Source organism: Scyliorhinus canicula, chromosome 9 (genome assembly GCF_902713615.1).
Source record: "Scyliorhinus canicula chromosome 9, sScyCan1.1, whole genome shotgun sequence".
Classification (NCBI taxonomy): Eukaryota; Metazoa; Chordata; class Chondrichthyes; order Carcharhiniformes; family Scyliorhinidae; genus Scyliorhinus; species Scyliorhinus canicula.
In genome coordinates this window covers 181,785,101-181,804,730 of record NC_052154.1, presented here as the reverse complement: position 1 = coordinate 181,804,730, position 19,630 = coordinate 181,785,101, and the positions used below count along the sequence as shown (strand labels likewise).

The 19,630-nt window shown below is 46.8% G+C and overlaps 1 protein-coding gene across 2 annotated transcripts in view; it reads right to left on the bottom strand.

Annotated features, from left to right (window-relative positions):
- alkbh3 (alkB homolog 3, alpha-ketoglutarate dependent dioxygenase) overlaps positions 1 to 18,483 on the bottom strand; it is a 97,220-nt gene extending 78,737 nt beyond the window's left edge. Inside the window, exons 1-3 of one of the 2 annotated variants that reach the window (XM_038808279.1) lie at positions 18,214 to 18,483; positions 13,518 to 13,635; positions 2,638 to 2,735 (exon numbers count right to left, since the gene is read on the bottom strand). In XM_038808279.1, coding sequence (XP_038664207.1) covers positions 2,638 to 2,735; positions 13,518 to 13,596 — 177 coding nt within the window. In that variant the 5' untranslated portion in view covers positions 13,597 to 13,635; positions 18,214 to 18,483. Of the gene's footprint in view, positions 1 to 2,637; positions 2,736 to 13,517; positions 13,636 to 15,490; positions 15,518 to 18,213 lie in introns of those variants that run through there. The other variant, XM_038808280.1, reaches the window with a different exon arrangement.
- Positions 18,484 to 19,630: the final 1,147 nt, after the last annotated feature.

The window sequence follows — 19,630 nt, the reverse complement described above, 5'->3', positions numbered from 1 at the left end:
TAACCAGAAGTGTGCCTAATTTTCTAAAAAGACAACTTGAGCTACACCTTTTGTTTCTTTAGTGAGAACTATGAAAAATATGATGAACTGCTTCTGATTTTAAATAAGCAGTATGGTACACAGTAAAGTAACAAGAGGTTAGTATGAAAAAGTTTGAATGATCAGAATTTGAATTAATTGGTTTGGGATTTAGGATAACGTACTTATATATCCAACTCCAACACTATCCTCAGACTTTTTTTTCCATTTTTAGATTCCTTCCATTCTATATAATATTCCCCTGAGAAGAAGACCGATTCCTTTTAAATTGAACATTTGTGCACTTGTTTACATATCAAATTCTCAACTTTGGTCAGGTCGCAGGAGCGGAGCCAAATGGAGGCCAGGTGCTTCCTCACACAGATGAAGGGTCTTAGCCACTACGCCATCTCAAGCCACACACACACACACACACACATTTTCTCACAACCTGGGAAAAACATGAGACGAAAACTGAGAAGCAAAATTGAAAAACAAATCTTAAATGTAGGGTGATTAAGGACTATGTGAAATTGGCATAACAACACACAGAGCACAGCGATTAGGATTCAGATTTACAATCACAATTTCTTCAGCTGTACTAACGGGGTGGGTCCCAGATCTTCCCAAACAAAGAGGAAAGAATTTGTAGGGGCAGTTGTAAAATAAATCAGTTTCAACATTAGCAACCAGTGAAAGGTCACCTGTGTACCCTCAAAACAAAAAGAGGCAAATTATCAGTGCTGCTGGTTATAATGAGTACAGAGGGGATTTTTATTTAAATCCCGTTTATGCAGAGACATGAGGAATACAAGTCTTTTGAAATGATATCTCAAGAAGTGACAGGAAAAATGACCTGCCCCAGCCATGCAGTCTTCAAAACACAAACTATATTCTCTATTCTGAACCGCAAGGTAAATAGTTCACACGCGATGCCGGCTCTGGGTCACTGTCCGTGTGGAGTTTGCACATTCTCCCAGTGTCTGAGTGGGTTTGACCCCACAACCCAAAGATATGCAGGCTAGGTGGATTGGCCGTGCTAAATTGCCCCCTTAATTGGAAAAAAAAGAATGAATTGGGTACACTAAATTTATTTTAAAAAAATAGTTCACACACAGTCCACCGCCCACGGTTACCTCTCCAATGCATCATTATCGCCCACACCATCATACACCCCCACAACATAGTTACACACTTGAAGTTACCTATGTCCGAACTCACCCAATCATCACAACAATGTACCTAAACATTAATTATCCCTATCAATCACATATTAATTGCAGGCTTTCATCACTGGGTAGGCATCAGTTAGGAAGGAAAATAAATAAATAAAATGAGATAGCAATCTAAGAATGTTTGATTCAAAATTTTGAATGTTCATATTGATAATGTGGGTTCTAATTAATTCTTTGGTTCTAAAAATCAATTAAATCAACCGGCCCGTTTTGTAATACAGTAGTCCTTTTATACCTATGAAAATTAACCCATTCATTAGACTTTTTTTTAACCATGATTAATGGCGTTGTCTTGTTTCCTTTAACTTAGCAAAGCCTTCAGACTGGCTTACTGGATATCAGAAACACAAACCCAGGTTCTGCTTTTGGTTTCAATACCAAAATCCAAGGCAGAGACTGCAGAAATATGAAACACATAGATGCTGTGACCTTTACAGCCAAGGAGCAAATTTCCTAATGATCAAAAACGCTGCCAGGGACAATACTGTGCTATAAAAGACCAATAAGATCAAGAATCTGCCCTCTTCGATAGTTCTGATAACTAAGTCACATTTGGGTTTTCATGCATAAAATTCTAGCCAGCATGCTTTTTAGATGTTTTGAAAGACACATAGATGAATTAAAGCTTGTTCGGGAGTGAATGAACCTTTAAGATCAACTGCAATATGCAAAGCTAAGCACAAAGTTTTCACTCATTTAGGCTGTGCTTTAAACACAAGACAGGATACTTCAGTAGAATTTACAGTTGCTATTTGTTGAAAACAGGAAAATTGGCAAGTAATTAACATGCATCAAGAAGTTACACCACCAAATATTCGGCATTTCGTAAGACACCAGCGGCACTGGCTAACATTTATATCAACCTTTCTCAGCATTGTGACTTAGTACATAGTAAATATAAAGTACGCAACTGAAATGTGTCAGGGTCAGTGTATTATAATGCACAACGCGAATGAGGAGAGATTGCGTGGAACGCTTTCCATTACAAACACTAACACGGGGCTTGATAAAACATCTACTAACTGCATGAACCAATGACCAAGGAGGGGCATGTCAGCACTTTCTATTCTCATTAGAAAAAAGTGTGACTGCACTTTTAAAGATCCTTCTGCCAAGTGAAGCATGTACTTCTCCTGTGCTTATTCTGCCTGTGGAGTGAATGCAGAGATCTGTCTGGCAAGTCTGTTGCTGGTCTGTATCAAACAAAATATAAAGTTGATCTCTACTCATGAAAAGCACATTTGATTCCCGTGCATTATGGATATTTGCCGTACGTACTGTACGTCACTGAATTGCATCATGAGTAAAAATTGAACACAATGTACTGAACCAGGTAGGATCACAAACCCCCCCCCAAAACAAACCATTTAATTCTTAATATTACCTCTGTTGGATTTTGATAGACAAATCTTCTATCAGGCGCTGCCTGTCCTTTTGGTGGCCAGGGTGCTCCAGCAACATTTTCTGAAGAACGTCTGTTAACTAAAAATAAATGTCACACTACATTTAAAATTTCATATATTACAAACACAAAATGCTCTTTTATATTCTCAATCAGCATTGCTTATTTTAAGTACACCAAAGATCAAAATCAATCGTTTACATATGCTTGATGCACTATCAATTACGACGAGACGAGAGTAGAGTGTAATCGAGGCTTTATTAAGCAGAGATGTGTTGCCTTCTACAGCTGCTGCCGAAATGGCTGCAGCTCGGTGAGCACACACATTTATACTCCGCCTACTGGGCGGAGCCAGCAGGCAGGGATCTACCCCCGTACCTGTAGTACAGGAGCCTTACCGTATTACATCTCGTACGTGATATATACAAGTGTAACGACCACATTCACCCCCCTGTTAAAAAAAAAGTGTCCAGCGAGGGTGGTGGAAAAACTATTTGCATGCATTTAAGGTTAACATTTTGGGGAAAGTTCACAAATTCAGCCGATCGGGTGCCTTGATCCTCCGTTGTGAGCGCCGCAGTTCCGGTGGCGATGCAGGCGTCGGCTCGGTCGCCGGTGACTCCGGGAGCATGTAGACTTCATCTCCATCCCTGGGTGGGACCAAGGGGAGGACGGATCATCCTGGAATGGGGGCTGTGGTGAGGTGCGCTGGGGGGAGGAAGGGTGGTGCCAGGTCCCTGAGGGAGACTGTGTCTTGGCAGCTGTCAGAGTACACCACGTAGGCGTACTGCGGGTTTGCATGGAGTAGCTGTACCCTCTCGACCAACGGGTCCGTCTTGTGGAGCCGCACGTGCTTGCGGAGAAGAACGGGTCCTGGAGCTGCCAGCCACGTTGGGAGCGAAACCCCGGAGGTGGACTTCCTGGGGAAGGCAAGGAGACGTTCATGGGGGGTTGCATTAGTCGCAAAGTAGTGATCGGATGGAGTGAAGGGCGTCGGGGAGGACCTCCTGCCAGCGGGAGACCGGGAGATTTTTGGACTGTAGGGCCAGCTGGACAGCCTTCCAGACCGTCCCATTCTCCCTCTCACCTGCCCATTTCCCCGGAGGTTGTAGCTGGTCGTCCTGCTCGAGGCGATGCCCTTGCTGAGCAGGTACTTACGCAGCTCATCACTCATAAAGGAGGACCGCCGGTCACTGTGGATGTAGGCAGGGAAACCGAGCGGGGCGAAGATGGTGTTGAGTGCTTTAATGACTGTGGCAGACGTCATATTGGGGCATGGGGCAGCAAAGGGGAATCTGGAGTATTCGTCAACCACGTTAAGGAAGTACCTGTTTCGGTCAGTGGAGGGGAGGGGCCCTTTGAAATCCACGCTGAGGCGTATAAAGGGACGGGAGGCCTTCACTAGATGCGCGCGGTCGGGCTGGTAGAAGTGCGGTTTGCACTCCGCGCAGACCTGGCAGTCTCTGGTGATATCCCTGACCTCTGGTGATTGCGGGCCTTTATGAAGTGAAAGAACCGGGTGACCCCTGGGTGACAGAGAGAGTCGTGTCGGGTCTGGAGTCGGTCCACTTGTGCGCTGGCACATGTACCTCGGGATAGGGCGTCGGGGGGGCTCGTTGAACTTACCGGGGCGATACAAAATCTCATAATTGTAGGTGGAGAGCTCGATCCTCCACCTCAAGATTTTATCGTTTTTGATCTTGCCCCACTTTGTGTTATTGAACATGAAGGCAACCGACCGTTGGTCAGTGAGGAGAGTGAATCTCCTGCCGGCCAGGTAATGCCTCCAATGCCACACATCTTCTACAATGGCTTGGGCCTCCTTCTCGATGGAGGAGTGCCAAATTTCGGAGGCATGGAGGGTGCGTGAAAAGAATGGCATGAGCCTGCCTGCCTGGGGACTGGTTGATCGGATGGAGGCGAGCTGTAGCTGGAAGGCCCCTGGCTGGTCGGCAGCGGTTGCAGGCGATGAGCGGGCCAATGAGGTGCCCGATGAGCAGGGGTCCTGAGGCGGGGAAGATGGAGGGGCCCATGGGGCGCACGTGGCGAGCAGTGTAGAAGATGGCGACGCCCATGGGCCGCATGAGGCCTGATTTTGGGGGGGTGGAAGATGGCAGCGCCCACAGGCCGCACGTGTCATGAGGCAAGTAAGATGGCAGCACCCATGGGCCGCAAGTGTTCTGTGGGGACGAAAATGGCGGCATCCACGGGTCGCACGTGGGGGTGCAGGATCAATGGGCCTGGTTACAGCAGTGATCGAGTGGGCCTGGCACACAGCAGTGAAATGTCCTTTCTTCCCGCAGGCCTTGCAGAGTGCGGTCTGCGCCGGGCAGCGCTGCCGGGGGTGCTTTGTCTGTCCACAGAAGTAGCACTTGGGTCCCCCGGGGTTGGCTGGCTGCCGCACGGCGCAGCCTTGGGGTTGATTGGGGGAGTCGTTGGTGGGGTGAACGATGGGGCGGTCACTGGTGGGGTCCACGATGGGGTGTTCGCTGGTGGGGTCCACGATGTCCAGGAGGGGGGCGCCGTGTAGTCGGGGGCGTACGCTTCATTACGGGAGGCAACTGTTAGTGAGATTGCGAGTTTCTTGGTCGCCGCGAGGTCGAGGGTAGCCCCTTCAAAGAGACGCTGGCGGATGTACGCCAACCTTATGCCCGTAACGAGAGCATGCCTGATTAGGAGCTGAAACGGCCTGGCAATCGCAGTCCCTCGCCAGGGCGTGCAGGGCACGCCAGAAATCTTCCACAGACTCACAGGGGAGTTGATGCCGCGTGGACAGGAGGTGCCTGGCGTAGAGTTTGTTGGTCTGCTGGGTGTATCTCTTTCAGAAGCGCCATAGCCTCAGCGTAGGTGGGCGCATCCCAGATGAGGGGAAGATATCGGAGTTCAGCCGTGTACACAGGATCTGGAGTTTCTGTGCCTCTGTGGGTGGTTCTGTTGCAGATCCAATGTAGGCTTCAAAGCAAGCTAGCCAGTGGGCGAAGGGCAACTTGGCGTTGTCTGCTTGAGGGTGCAACTGCAGGCGATCTGGCTTGATGCGGAGGTCCATCGTGTAAAATCTCTGCTTAATACATTGATGCACTATCAATTACGACGAGACGAGAGTAGAGTGTAATCGAGGCTTTATTGATCAGAGATGTGTTGCCTCCTGCAGCTGCTGCCGAAATGGCTGCAGCTCGGTGAGAGCTACTGGGCCAGCAGGCAGGGATCTACCCCCGTACCTGTAGTACAGGAGCCTTACCGTATTACATCTTGTATGTGATATATACAACAGTGGTGACTACCACAATGCTCACCAGTGACGATGTCTATTCCAGCAAAACTACATTTCTGTGGAGACTTTTCTCCCAGTCTCATTAAAATTTCTCCCAGAATATGTTTTTACATTAAAAGGGTCTCAAGTCAATTAGTGATATCAATGGCTCGCTGTCATCTCAGTAGATCTACTATTTTTATGGCAGAAAATGGCATCTATGGATGTGAATTTGGTCACATCTTCCATCGTTAAACTCTTACCCGCAACCCTGACTTTGTACTTGCCCTCCCCTCTTCAGGTTTTTTCTCTGGTACATTTAGGTAAAATTCACTTTACCCTCTGCTATTAATGCTAGCTTTTGTGAACTACAGAAGAGCGATCCCGGGCAACTCTGCTTTCAACAGTAACAATTGGCAACTCACTATATGGGAAACCACGGCTTTCAGTCTATGTCCTATACTGACACTATAATCATCATTGGGTACCTTTGTTTTAAGTAGGGGAAAACCAATACACTCTTCAATCATAGAATCATAGAATTTACAGTGCAGAAGGAAGCCATTCGGAACACAGAGTCTGCACCGGCTCTTGGAAACTGCACCCTACTTAAGCTTAAGCCCCAGAATCTACTATATCTGTGGTGCTTTACCCTGTATAGAGAGCACCAAGGTGAGATGTGATTTTACATCTTAAGTAATCCACGGCAATGCCATACATGGGTTTGGATTCTCCGGTCGCCGAAGCCAAAATTACGTTCGGCGATCAGCTGGAGAATCCCCATTTGCACCGAAATCGGGGTAGGCGCCACTTTTGCGATACTCCGCCTCCTCAAAAACGGCGTCATCCTCAAGGAGAATGCCGCACACCGTCAGGGTGCCTCAGGACGTCACCTTAGGCCCTCCGCCGATACTCTGCCCCGATGGGCCCATTTCCCGTCGGCGTGGATCACTCGTCATATTTTTTCTATGGACCCGCATGGCGGCTGCAGACGGTGTCCAGCGCCGCCACAGTCGGGAGGGGGGGTGAGAGCCATTCCATTGGGCTTCGGCGGCGGCTGGCGACACTGGTGGGGGGTGGCAAGGCTGGCTACAGGGGACATTATTTGGCAGCCGGGCCTGCACGCGCCATGTTGCACGGCGTGGCCACGGACCTGGCCATTCTCCAGCCATTTTTGCTGTGGGAGCCAGGAGCTTTAAAACACGACACGGCTGCAAGCCCCCCAACGGTCCCAGAATCGGTGTAGCTATTGTGCCGTTTTTTCTGGCGTAATACGCCACTGTTCCCACGCCGGCATCAGCACTTCGTCTGCAAATCGGAGAATCCGGCCCATGATCTGACCTTTAGTGAATAAATGCTGAGAGGGGCGTAACCACAAGGAGAAGAACCTTTTTCTTGATTTCCTTAAATAATGATGAACAGATCCAGAGAAGGGATTGGAGATGTCCGGTGCGAACTGAAATCTTTCAGCCGCTGACATCGCAGGGGTGTGGACACCACGTGGCATGGGGCGACTTGAATGGGGAAAGGAAACAAGATTTTTAAAATATAAATTTTCTCCCAACTCATAACATTAATTCACAAACCAAGGAAAAAATGATTATTTCAGGCTCAGTTTGTTTGGTTCATGGACACAAGCAAAGAGCAGCATCCAACTGTTCAAAAAATATGACTTTCTAATCCTGTCATTAGTGTTGCTAAGCACTGCTGCCCTCATCTGGACTTGTCGTGTAATCATGCCAGTGCCTCAGGGGTACAGTGAGCATATCTGAGGACCATTCGCAGATTTGATCAATCGTGCAACTAAACTGGTAAAAGGATTAGTATGGGTTCTCAAAAATGTAACAGCGGCACGGCAGCACAGTGGTTAGCAATGGTGCTTCACAACGCCAGGGACCTGGCTTCAATTCCCGGCTTGGGTCACTGTCTGCACGGGTTCTCCGGTTTCCTCCCACAAGCCCCGAAAGACGTGCTTGTTAGGCGAATTGGACATTCTGAATTCTCCCTCAGCGTACCCAAACAGGGCGTCGGAGTGTGGCGACTAGGGGCTTTTCACAGTATCTTCATTGCAGTGTTAATGTAAGCCTACTTGTGACATTAATAAGGATTATTATCAAATGCATTATTTCTCTTTCTCAAATAAGCCTAAATTAAATAACAGCTTGCAATTATGCTGATTTCAAATTAAAGGCAAAAGTAAGTTTAATGAATGTCCCACACCAACTAGATGAAAATTCATGTCACGCTGTAAAGTGGTTGACCTTTTAAGATTCGGTTACATAATCCAAGAAAATACTTGGAGACAATGGGATAGTTTGAATAGCAACTTGCACTCCCTTCAAGTATTGATATTTACAAAATAAAATCATAAAACAGCAAAAATTCAGAATACTAGGAATAAGCAAATACAGGATGCTGAAAATGTACAGCATATATTCTTAAGCCTCTGAAGAGATGGGTCAAAGGTTCAGCTGCAGTCTTTAATCAGAACTGGCAATATGATGCTTACAAAGTACTGAGTGATTAGCAAGCTCACAATCATAAACATCAATGCAATGAAACTATAAGACCAGAAGGCATAGGAGCAGAATTAGGCCACTTGACTCATCGTGTCTGCCCCGCCATTCAATCATGGCTGATATTTTTCTCATCCCCATTTTCCTGCCTTCTCCCCATAACCTCTGATCCCCTTATTAATCAAGAACCTTTCTATCTTTGTCTTCAAGACACTCAGTGGCTTGGCCTCCACAGCCTTCTGCGGCAAAGAGTTCCACAGATTCACCACCCTCTGGCTGAAGAAATTCCTCCGCATCTCTGTTTTAAAGGATCGTCCCTCTAGTCAGAGTTAGAATAAATGCACACATTTGCAACACCCAACTCAAAATGAGTGCCAAGCAAAGGTGCTCTCTGCAAGGAAAATAAAAATGATTCATTGCAGACTACCTTCGAGTAGTGGGCTCAACAACATTGGCAGAGGCAGAGCACAGACCACTTATGTGGGAAGTCCAGGGGCGTTGGGGGGGGGGGGGGGGGGGGGGGGGGGATGTTGAGGGAGAAAATCTAAAAAAAGATGATTTGACGTACAATTGTCGTGCTAAATAATTTGAAGCAAAATTCAAAATTGACAAAGCAATTAGTTCTTTTGAAAAAACGTTCTATTTTTCATTGTGGTGCAGACATTCTATCGAGTCTACACAGGATCCATTGATGTATAGTTTGGGCCCATGAATGGTGTTTTCATTTAACGTTTTGCAGAACCTGACACTTAATAGCATTTGTATTATCCCAAAAGCAACAAAAAACATTATATTAGCACAATAATGACAGCAAAATAAAGTATTGATGTCATTATAATTTTACATATTGACAGGAAACATTAACCATATGGGTGGTGAAACCCATCGAATAAGATACCTCTGCTGGGTAGGCATTCGCGTGCAGCAGGTTCAGAGGGAGACAGGTTTGAGTGAGTGAGATGGCCATTGAAATTAAGGCAGCTGATGTCACGCCAAATGTTCTCAATAAAAAGATCAAGAGCGGGTAAGGGGCGGGAAAATACTGGAGATGATTGAAGGTTGGGCGGGTAGCACAGTGGTTAGCACTGTTGCCTCACAGCTCCAGGGTCCCAGGTTCGATTCCCGGCTTGGGTCAGTGTCTGTGTGGAGTCTGCACGTTCTCCCCGTGTTTGCGTGGGTTTCCTCCGGGTGCTCCGGCTTCCTTCCACAGTCCAAAGATGCGCAGGTTAGCTGGATTGGCCATGATAAATTGCCCTTAGTGTTCAAAAACGTTAGGTGGGGTTCCTGGATTACGGGGATAGGGAGGAGGTGTGGGCTTAGTGCTCTTTCCAAGGAGCGGTGCAGACTCGATAGGCCGAATGGCCTCCTTCTGCACTGTAAATTCTATGATTCTATGATTCAAGAGTTTATTGGTTTTCCCTTACTTACCTTTGTTGCTGGGCAGGGGACACCAGCTCAAAGAAGTGAGCACAGAGGCCCTTCTGAGTAGCTCGTGCAAGGTCACTTATCGTAGAATGTTAGAAAATGTTCATCTTAAATTTGATTTAGTCATTCCCTTACCTCTTGCAAAGTTCATATCTATTATCTTTGACTTTTTCAGATTCATTTACAGGGTGTGGGTGTCGCTGGTTAGACCAGCATTTATTGCCCATTGCTAGTTGCCCTTCAGAAGGTGGTGGTGAGTTGTCTTCTTAAACCACTGAAGACCCTGTGGTGTAGGTACACATACTGTGCTATTAGGGAGGGAGTTCCAGGATGTTGTCCCAGCAACAGTGAAGGAATGGTGATATATTTCCAAGTCAGGGTGGGGAGTGACTGAGAGGGGAACCTCCAGGTGGTGGTGTTCCAATGTATCTGCTGCCCTTGTCCTTCTAGATGGTAGTAGTCATGGGTTTGGAAGGTGCTGCCTAAGAAACCTTGGTGAATACCTGCAATGCATCTTGTAGATGGTACACACGGCTGCCACTCTTTGTCGGTGGTTGAGGGATTGAATGTCTGTGGAAGGGATAGCAATCAAGCAAGTTGCTTTGTCCTGGATGTTGTTGAGTTCCTTGAGTATTGTTGGAGCTGTACTCATCCAGGCAAGTGGAGAGTACTCCATCACACTCCTGACTTGTTGTGCCTTGTGGATGGTGGACAAGCTTTGGGGCGTCAGAAGTGAGTCACTCGTCTAGTTTTTCCTAGCCTCTGACCTGCTATTGCAGCCACAGTATTTATATGGCTAGTCCATTTGAGTTTCTAGTCAATGGTAACGCCCTGGATGTTGATAGTGGAGGATTCAGTGATGATAATGCAATTGAATGTCAATGGGTGATGGTTAGATCCTCTCTCGTAGGAGATGGTCATTGTCTGAAACTTGTGTGGCATGAATGTAACTTGCCACTTGTCAGCTCAAGGTTGAATATTGTCCAGGTCTTGCTGCATTTGGACATGGACTTTTTCAGTATCTGAGGAGTTGTGAATGGTAGTGAACATTGTGTAGTCATCAGCGAACATCCCCACTTCTGACTTTGTGATGGATAGGTCACTGATGAAGCAGCTGAAGATGGTTGCGCCTAGGACATCGCCCAGAGAAAATTTGATCAAGGTATGGTAACTGACAAATCTTCATTTGGAGGCATGGTAGCACAGTGGTTAGCACTGTTGTTCCACAGCACCAGGGACCTAGGTTCGATTCCCAGCTTGGGTCGCTGTGCGAAATCTGCACGTTCTCCCCTGGTCTACGTGGGTTTCCTCCGGGTGCTCCAGTTTCCTCCCACAAGTCCCGAAAGACGTGCTTGTTAGGTGAATTGGACATTCTGAATTCTCCCTCAGTGTACCTGTCAGGCACCGTAGTGTGGCAACTAGGGACTTTTCATAGTAACTTCATTGCAGTGTTAATGTAAGCCTACATGTGACACTAATAAAAATTATTATTATGTTTCATGCTGCGCACATCATTACCCATCAATGCTTCAGTCATTTTGGCAAATACTTCTTTCAAGCGAAGAGAGAACCGAGGAGAGAAGAGAATGAAAAATTGATTCTCTCTTCCCCTGGTGATTCAAGCGACACTGGTCAACTCAAAAGGCAAAGCACAATTTTAACACTCAATTGAGACGGAGATGCAACCTTGGACATCCTAATTCAGATTCTCTAGTACTGTGCCCTCAGGCTGCATAAGCCACAATACAGCATCTGTGCTGCAATCCTAAGGTACTGTGAACTTTAATTTCCATAGCAGCACCTCAAAACATGTTTATTATTAAGATTCCACAACTCTTGACATTTTTTAGAGAACTAAAATGAACATGTTTTATTCATTCATGATATGTGGGCATTGCTGGCTAGGACAACATTTGTTGCCCATACCTAGTTGCCCTCGAGATGGAGGTGGTGAGCTGCCTCTTGAACCTCTGCAGTCCATGTGGTGGTGTAGGTATTGTACTATTGGGGAGGGGGTTCCAGAATTTTCACCCAGCAACAGAGAAGGAACACCGATATATTTCCAAGTCAAGATGGTGAGTGGCTTGGAGAGGAACTCGCAGGTGGTGGTGTTGCCATGTGCCTGCTGCCCTTGTCCTTCTAGATGCACAAGCTTAGGGGTGTCAGGAGATGGGGTACTCGCCACAAGATTCCGAGCCTATGACCTGCTCTTGTAGCCACAGCATTTATAGCTAGTCCAGTTCAGTTTCTGGTCAATGGTAACTGACAAATCGTCATTCGATGCAATTACATGCAGATAAAACAGTGGGACTAAGGGGGTCACTAAACACTTAGAAAAACTCAGATTATGCATTTTCTAGGGGTTTTTTAGTTAAAAGATTCTAATATGCAAACACTGATACCCATCCTCATTCCCCGTGATAGAACTCCGAATGCTATGCCAGTGTATTGTGAACTTTCAAGTCAATACTTTTAAAACTGGACACAAAGCTATTCAAATAACTGCTGAAAATCATGTGACCTTTGAGCTACAGTCAGTATCACGTCTCAGGCAAATCCAGAATTAAATCTGGATATTCGCCGCCATCTGGGGAATTCACGGATATCTTTGTTTACGGATGGGCCAAAAGAAAAGGACTACAGACTTCCCGACTCTCTGTTTCAAACCGAACAAATAAGAATATTGGAACTCAATTGGTGGCAGACGGAAGTGAATGGCGCCTATCCCCGTCCCATTGGATCATGATGGCTTTAGCCGGATGTGTGAATTTCAGAGCTTTTAACCGAGAACACAGGATGTGAAATCAACATAAACGGTAAATAACAAAGTAGGTACAGGCCATCAGGTAGCCAAGCTAGTTAACTATTATCTTGAAAGCGGGAGATCTCAACAGAAATGACGACTCCCAAACCTCACAACAAGTTCTAGTTAAATGTTTGCCTGAGAACCAACCTCCGAGCTATTTGACAGCAAGAAACCTTACAACCTGCTGTGAACCCTTCGCTTTTCCAAGACCCTCACTTCAACTTTAAGCTCATCAAAATCATTTAAGAAACCAGTTATGTCATGTGGGAGGCTGAAGAACGTATCTCAGAGACTTAAATTACTAGAACCTTCACCTGTATTCAATCTCTGTGTGTGAGAATCAGAGAATTTACAGTGCAGGAGGCCATTCGGCCCATCGGGTCTGCGCCGGCTCTTGGAAAGAGCAGCCTACCCAAAGTCCACACCTCCACCCTATCCCCATAACCCAGTAACCCCACTCAACACTAAGGGCAGTTTTGGACACTAAGAGGCAATTTAGCATGGCCAATCCACCTAACCTGCACATCTTTGGACTGTGGAAGTAAACCGGAGAACCCGGAGGAAACCCACGCACACACGGAGAGAATAAACGGTGAGTGTGTGTGTATGTAAGTAATACTACAACGATTCGGGGTGTGTGAGAATAAATAACCTTCCTTAATTTTTAAATCACAAAAGCTTGCTGCTGAATGTAATTAATTGGCACATACTCAAAGGGGTAAGAAAACACAAACCTCTTTCCAAACAAAACATACTGATCATACATAGTAAGAAAACCCATACATTTTGTCCGTGACTCTGAATTTCAGTGGCCAGTTTCAAAAGAAATGTTTATTAATTTAAAATTTCTGTTTGTATCTCATACCTTGAAATGAGCTTCCTGCAGTATTACTGGGGCCTGCCCATGCACCTTGCACTCTTGCCCGCTGCCTTTTGTCTGCCATGAATCTTGGTAAATCTCACTTCTTCACTGCCATAACACACTAAAAGAGGAACACAAGATCAAGCTGTCAAACCAACAACTAGCGTTTATATAATGGCTGATATTCTCCGGTCATTGCAATTTACTTTTCCCACCCGACAGCACGTCCCTACCAGCGGGTTCCCCGGGGGTGTGGGGTGGCTTCAATGGGAAATCTCAATGACAAGCGACGGAGTATAGAATCCCGCTGCCAGCCAACGGTGCACTGCCAAAAACCCGCAGCTGGCAGTCCAGAGAATGGCACCCAATGTCTTCAATGCAGTAAAATACCCCGAAACACTTTGCAGGTGTGTATAAAGCAAAACCTGACACCAGACTACTGACCATTTTTGGACAGGTGACCAGATAAGGAATATCTAAAAGGTGGGATGATAGAGAAGCTTAAGGGGGCGATTACAGATCTTCAGGCCCAGCCACCAGTGGTGGGGTTATTAAAATCAGGGATGAGCCGGAAACCACAATGGAGAAGTGTAGAGATTTTGGTTACAGAAATAGGAACAGGCAAGACCATAGAGGGATTTGAAAACAAGGAGAATTTTAGAATCGAGGTGGTATCAAACTAGTAGCAATGTAGGTCAGCAAGCAAAAGTGCGATGAGTGAATGAATGGGACTTGGTGCAACTCAGGATATAAGCTGCAGAGTTGGGTAAGTTTAAGTTAATGGGAATTATGGAAGATGAAGATTGGACAGTAGCGCATTGGAATAGTCAAGCCTAGAGATAAAGGGATTTTCAGTCGTGGGTGAAACAAGGCAAGAACAAAGATGGGCGATTTGACAAGGCTAGAAGTTGGTGAGCTTGGTGATGGAGTTGAATATGTGTTCGAAACTCATTCCGGGGTCAAATAGGATGTCAAGACTGATAACAACCTCAGACAATAACTAGGTCAAGCAATGGGGTAGTGTTGAAAGAATGGAGATTGCAGTAGAGTCTGAGGACAATGTCTATAATGACCAATATTAAACCCCTGTCCACTGCCCATAAATTTTTGTAATAATAATAATCTTTATTAGTGTCACAAGTAGGCTTACATTAACATTATCATGAAGTTACTGTGAATATCCCCTAGTTGCCACACTCCGGCGCCTGTTTGGATACACTGAGGGGGAATTCAGAAGGTCCAATTCACCTAACAAGCACGTCTTTCGGGACTTGTGGGAGGAAACCGGAGCACCTGGAGGAAACCCACACAGACACAGGGAGAACATGCAGCCTCCGCACAGTGACCCAAGCCAGAAATCAAAGCCGGGTCCCTGGCACTGTGAAGCAAAAGATTCATTGTTGATATTTTTATTGTGGACGTCTCTTTTATCATGCAACGATTAAATTTATTAGGCAAGGTGGAATGAGAGGTAATCTTATGGAAACATACAATATCCTAAGGGGAATTGTAGGGCGAATATCGGGAGATTATTTCCTCTTGTGGGAGAGACTAGAATTAGGAAACAGAATTTAATAATAGGTCACATTTTTAAGATGGAGTTAAGGAGAATTTTGTTCTGAGGGTAGTTAGTCTATGGAAGTCTCTTCTCCAGAGAGCCGTGGACACTGGGTCATTGAATTTATTGAAGTCTGAATTAGACAGATGTTTGATAGAGACGGGAATCAAGGGCTATGATGGTCAGACAGGAAAGTGGAGTTGGGACCATAACTGGATCAGCCATGATCTTATCGAATGGTGGCACATGCTTGGTGGGCCGAATGGCCTTCAGCTGTTCCTAAGTTCCTGTGTTTGTTAAGACCATTGCCATTAAAAATTCCATTTTTATTGGTTGGCAGTGAACATTTAGTTTCCACTCGACAATGTAAAACAGCTAAAAGGAAATCTTTCTTGTGGAGTGGTTTAAATTGCAGCACCTCTTCCTGTAGCACATCGCGCAGAGAACAGTTGCAAGTTCCATTACTGAGTGCTGCTTGAACAGTACTTCAACACGATGGATGTTTTACTGCATTCAGAGGAACAAATAAAGATCACTTAATTTGTATCTTGTAGCTTAGCACCATAAGTGCACCTTTTGTGGTTGAGCACATCCAATTAAGTGAGATTTGTATGTAGTTTTAAGGATGCACGTGAATTTATATATATATTTAAAATTGTAGAAATACAGATGAATTTGTACAGCTCATTTCATGTACTCAGGACCTTCCAAGGTGCTAAGGAGCCAAGTGAATTACTTTAAAAATTGGTTCATTATTGTTAGCAAAGCGAACAAGATCATCAATTTTCAGCAGGAGCCCTCAAAAAAATGAATCAGCAATATGATCATCTGTCTTAGGGGTTGATGGCGGCTGGGATATCACTTTTCAAATAGCCCGATATTGTTAGGTACATCTATCTGAGCAAGAACTTGGTTTTTAATACCACAACTGAAAGACATCACTTGGACTTCGAAAATTGTTAGAAATGTAGAAATTACTTCTGTAATCAAAGGCTAAATGTCAAAGTAGCAGAAACACGTTCCCTTTTCCTTCGATCCCCATGGGGAGGGTTTCCCCCAGTAACAATGGGGAGGCTGAACCCAACCCACTGATATGGGGGCTCCTGGTTGCTAAGGTTTTTTTTGGTTGCTAAGAGGGCTCCCGGTTGCTGTGGGGCTCTCCCCGGTGCTTTAGGGGCACCCCCGGTTGGTATGGGGGTTATTAGTTGCTATGGGGCTCTCCCCGGTTGCTATGGGGCTCTCCCGGTTGCTATGGGAGTTATTAGTTGCTATGGGGCTCTCTGCGGTTGCTATGGGGGCTCTCCCATTGCTATGGGAGTTATGAGTTGCTATGGGGCTCTCCCCAGTTGATAAGGGGGTTATTAGTTAGCATGGGGATCTCCCAGGTTGCTATGGGGGTTTGGTTGCTAAGGTGGTTCTCCCCGGTTGCTATAGGGCTCCCGGTTGCTATTGGGCTCTCCCCGGTTGCTTTGGTTGTTATTAGTTGCTATGGGGCTCTCCGCGGTTGCTGTGGGGGTTATTAGTTGCTATGGGGCTCTCCCCAGTTGCTAAGGGGGTTATTAGTTGCTATGGGGCTCTCCCCAGTTGCTATGGGGGTTTGGTTGCTAAGGGGGTTCTCCCCGGTTGTTATGGGGTTATTAGTTGCTGTGGGGCACTCCCAGGTTGCTATGGGGCTCTCCGCGGTTGCTGTGGGGGTTATTAGTTGCTATGGGGCTCTCCCCAGTTGCTAAGGGGCTCTCCCCGGTTGCTATGGGGGTTTGGTTGCTAAGGGGGTTCTCCCCGGTTGCTATGGGGTTATTAGTTGCTGTGGGGCACTCCCAGGTTGCTATGGGGCTCTCCCCGGTTGATAAGGGGGTTATTAGTTAGCATGGGGATCTCCCAGGTTGCTATGGGGGTTTGGTTGCTAAGGTGGTTCTCCCCGGTTGCTATGGGGCTCCCGGTTGCTATTGGGCTCTCCCCGGTTGATATGGGCTTATTAGTTGCTGTGGGGCGCTCCCAGGTTGCTATGGGGCTCTCCCCGTTTGCTTTGGTTGTTATTAGTTGCTATGGGGCTCTCCCCAGTTGCTAAGGGGGTTATTAGTTGCTATGGGGCTCTCCCCTGTTGCTGTGGGGGTTATTAGTTGCTATGGGGCTCTCCTCGGTTGCTATGGGGGTTATTAGTTGCTATGGGGCTCTCCCCGGTTGCTATGGGGGTTATTAGTTACTCTGGGGCTCTCCCCGGTTGCTATGGGGCTCTCCTCGGTTGCTATGGGGGTTATTAGTTGCTATAGGGCTCTCCCCGGTTGCTGTGGGGGTTATTAGTTGCTATGGGGCTCTCCTCGGTTGCTATGGGGGTTATTAGTTGCTATGGGGCTCTCCCCGGTTGCTATGGGGGTTATTAGTTACTCTGGGGCTCTCCCCGGTTGCTATGGGGGTTATTAGTTGCTGATGGGGCTCTCCCCAGTTGCTATGGGGCTCTCCTCGGTTGCTATGGGGGTTATTAGTTGCTATAGGGCTCTCCCCAGTTGCTATGGGGGTTATTAGTTGCTATGGGGCTCTCTCCGGTTGCTAAGGGGGTTATTAGTTGCTATGGGGCTCTCCCCGGTTGCTATGGGGTTATTAGTTGCTATGGGAGTTATTAGTTTCTATGGGGCTCTCTGCGGTTGCTATGGGGGCTCTCCCAGTTGCTATTTGGGTTATTAGTTGCTCTGGGGGTTATTAGTTGCTATGGGGCTCCCCCGGTTGCTATGGGGGTTATTAGTTGCTATGGGGCTCTCCCCGGTTGCTATGGGGGTTATTAGTTGCTATGGGGCTCTCTCCGGTTGCTAAGGGGGTTATTAGTTGCTCTGGGGCTCTCCTCGGTTGCTATGGGGTCTCTCCGGTTGCTATGGGGGTTATTGGTTGCTATAGGGCTCTCCCCGGTTGCTATGGGGCTTATCGGTTGCTATGGGGCTTATTAGTTGCTATGGGACTCTCCTCGGTTGCTATGGGGGTTATTGGTTGCTATAGGGCTCTCCCCGGTTACTATGGGGCTTATCGGTTGCTATGGGGCTCTCCTCGGTTGCTATGGGGCTTATTAGTTGCTATGAGGCTCTCCCCGGTTGCCATGGCGGTTATTAGTTGCTATGGGGTCACTCTCCCGCTCGCCCTTGCCCCCCGCACCTCAGGCTCTCTTTTCCGGTTGTGTCACGGTTTCTGGGTCCGGCCGGGCTCCAGCAGCAATGGGTCTGCGCAGAATCGTTCCTCCCGCTCCGGTTCCGCTTCAGGCGGAACACCGACTCCGGCTCGCAGGCGGATTGGCGCCTTTTGTCTCAGCGCAGCTCGCCCCGGCCTCCGGCCTCCGACCAAAGGAAACATGTGCCAGGAGAAGTGGACTATTAGCACAAATTAAAAGTCAAAGAGGAGTGAGGAACAAATAGAATAATTAGAGGGAAGGGAAAAGGAGAGAGGCTAAGGATGGAAAGGAGAGAGGATTTGGAGATGGAGGGAAAGAGGACTCGGAGATGTGGAGATGGAAGGAGAGAGAGGAATTGGAAATGTGGAGATGGAGAGAGAGGAATTGGAGATGGAGGGAGGGAGGGAGGGAGAGAGGAATTGGAGATGTGGAGACGGAGGGAACGAGGAATTGGAGATGGAGGGAGGGAGGGAGAGAGGAATTGGGGATGTGGAGATGAAGGAAGAGAGGAATTAGGGATGTGGAGATGGAAGGAGAGAGGAATTGGAGATGTGGAGACGGAGGGAGAGAGGAATTGGAGATGTGGAGATGGAAGGAGAGAGGAATTGGAGATGGGGGAGAGAGGAATTGGAGATGTAGAGACGGAGGGAGAGAGAAATTGGAGATGTGGAGATGGAAGGAGAGAGGAATTGGAAATGTGGAGACGGAGGGAGAGAGGATTTGGAGATATGGAGATGGAGGGAGAGAGGAATTGGAGATGTAGAGACTGAGGGAGAGAGGAATTGGAGATGATACGGAAGATGGGGTAGTGGAGAGGTTGGAAAGAAGAGGTAAAGCAGAAAATGGGAGAGGGAGAGAGCCTTAAGAAATCTTTTCCTTCTAAGTATGCCAACTCAGCATCTAAATGTTCGAGTATTACCATATTTGTAATTCGTACTACAGGAGGGTCGGTCTGTGAACTGTCAACCACTTCCCCTACCTCACTCTTACTATGTCTGTCCTCTTCCAGTCCTTCTCCCACCTGACACACTGTTTCCTTCCTGTCCTCTTCCCTACAATGATATTTGTTCAACATATTTATGTGGCATAATTGATCCTTCTTCCTCCAATCTGGAGTATTTGTTCAGTAAATCACCTTACTCACCTTCCTAACTACTCAATAGGGGCTGCTGAATTTAACTTTCAAAGGTTCACCTGCAAAAGCAACAATACCAGTGATTCCTCATCTTCAGCTTGGAATGTTCTGGACCTGGCATGTTTGTCCACATTTTCATTTTTCGCCCCAAAAACTTTAGATCCTCTTGGGCTACCTGACAAGCTCCTGTGAGTCTTTGTTGAAACGTGGACACGTAATCCAACATTGAGGATTCGTCCTGTTGTTTTAGAAAATTCTCACTCGACAAC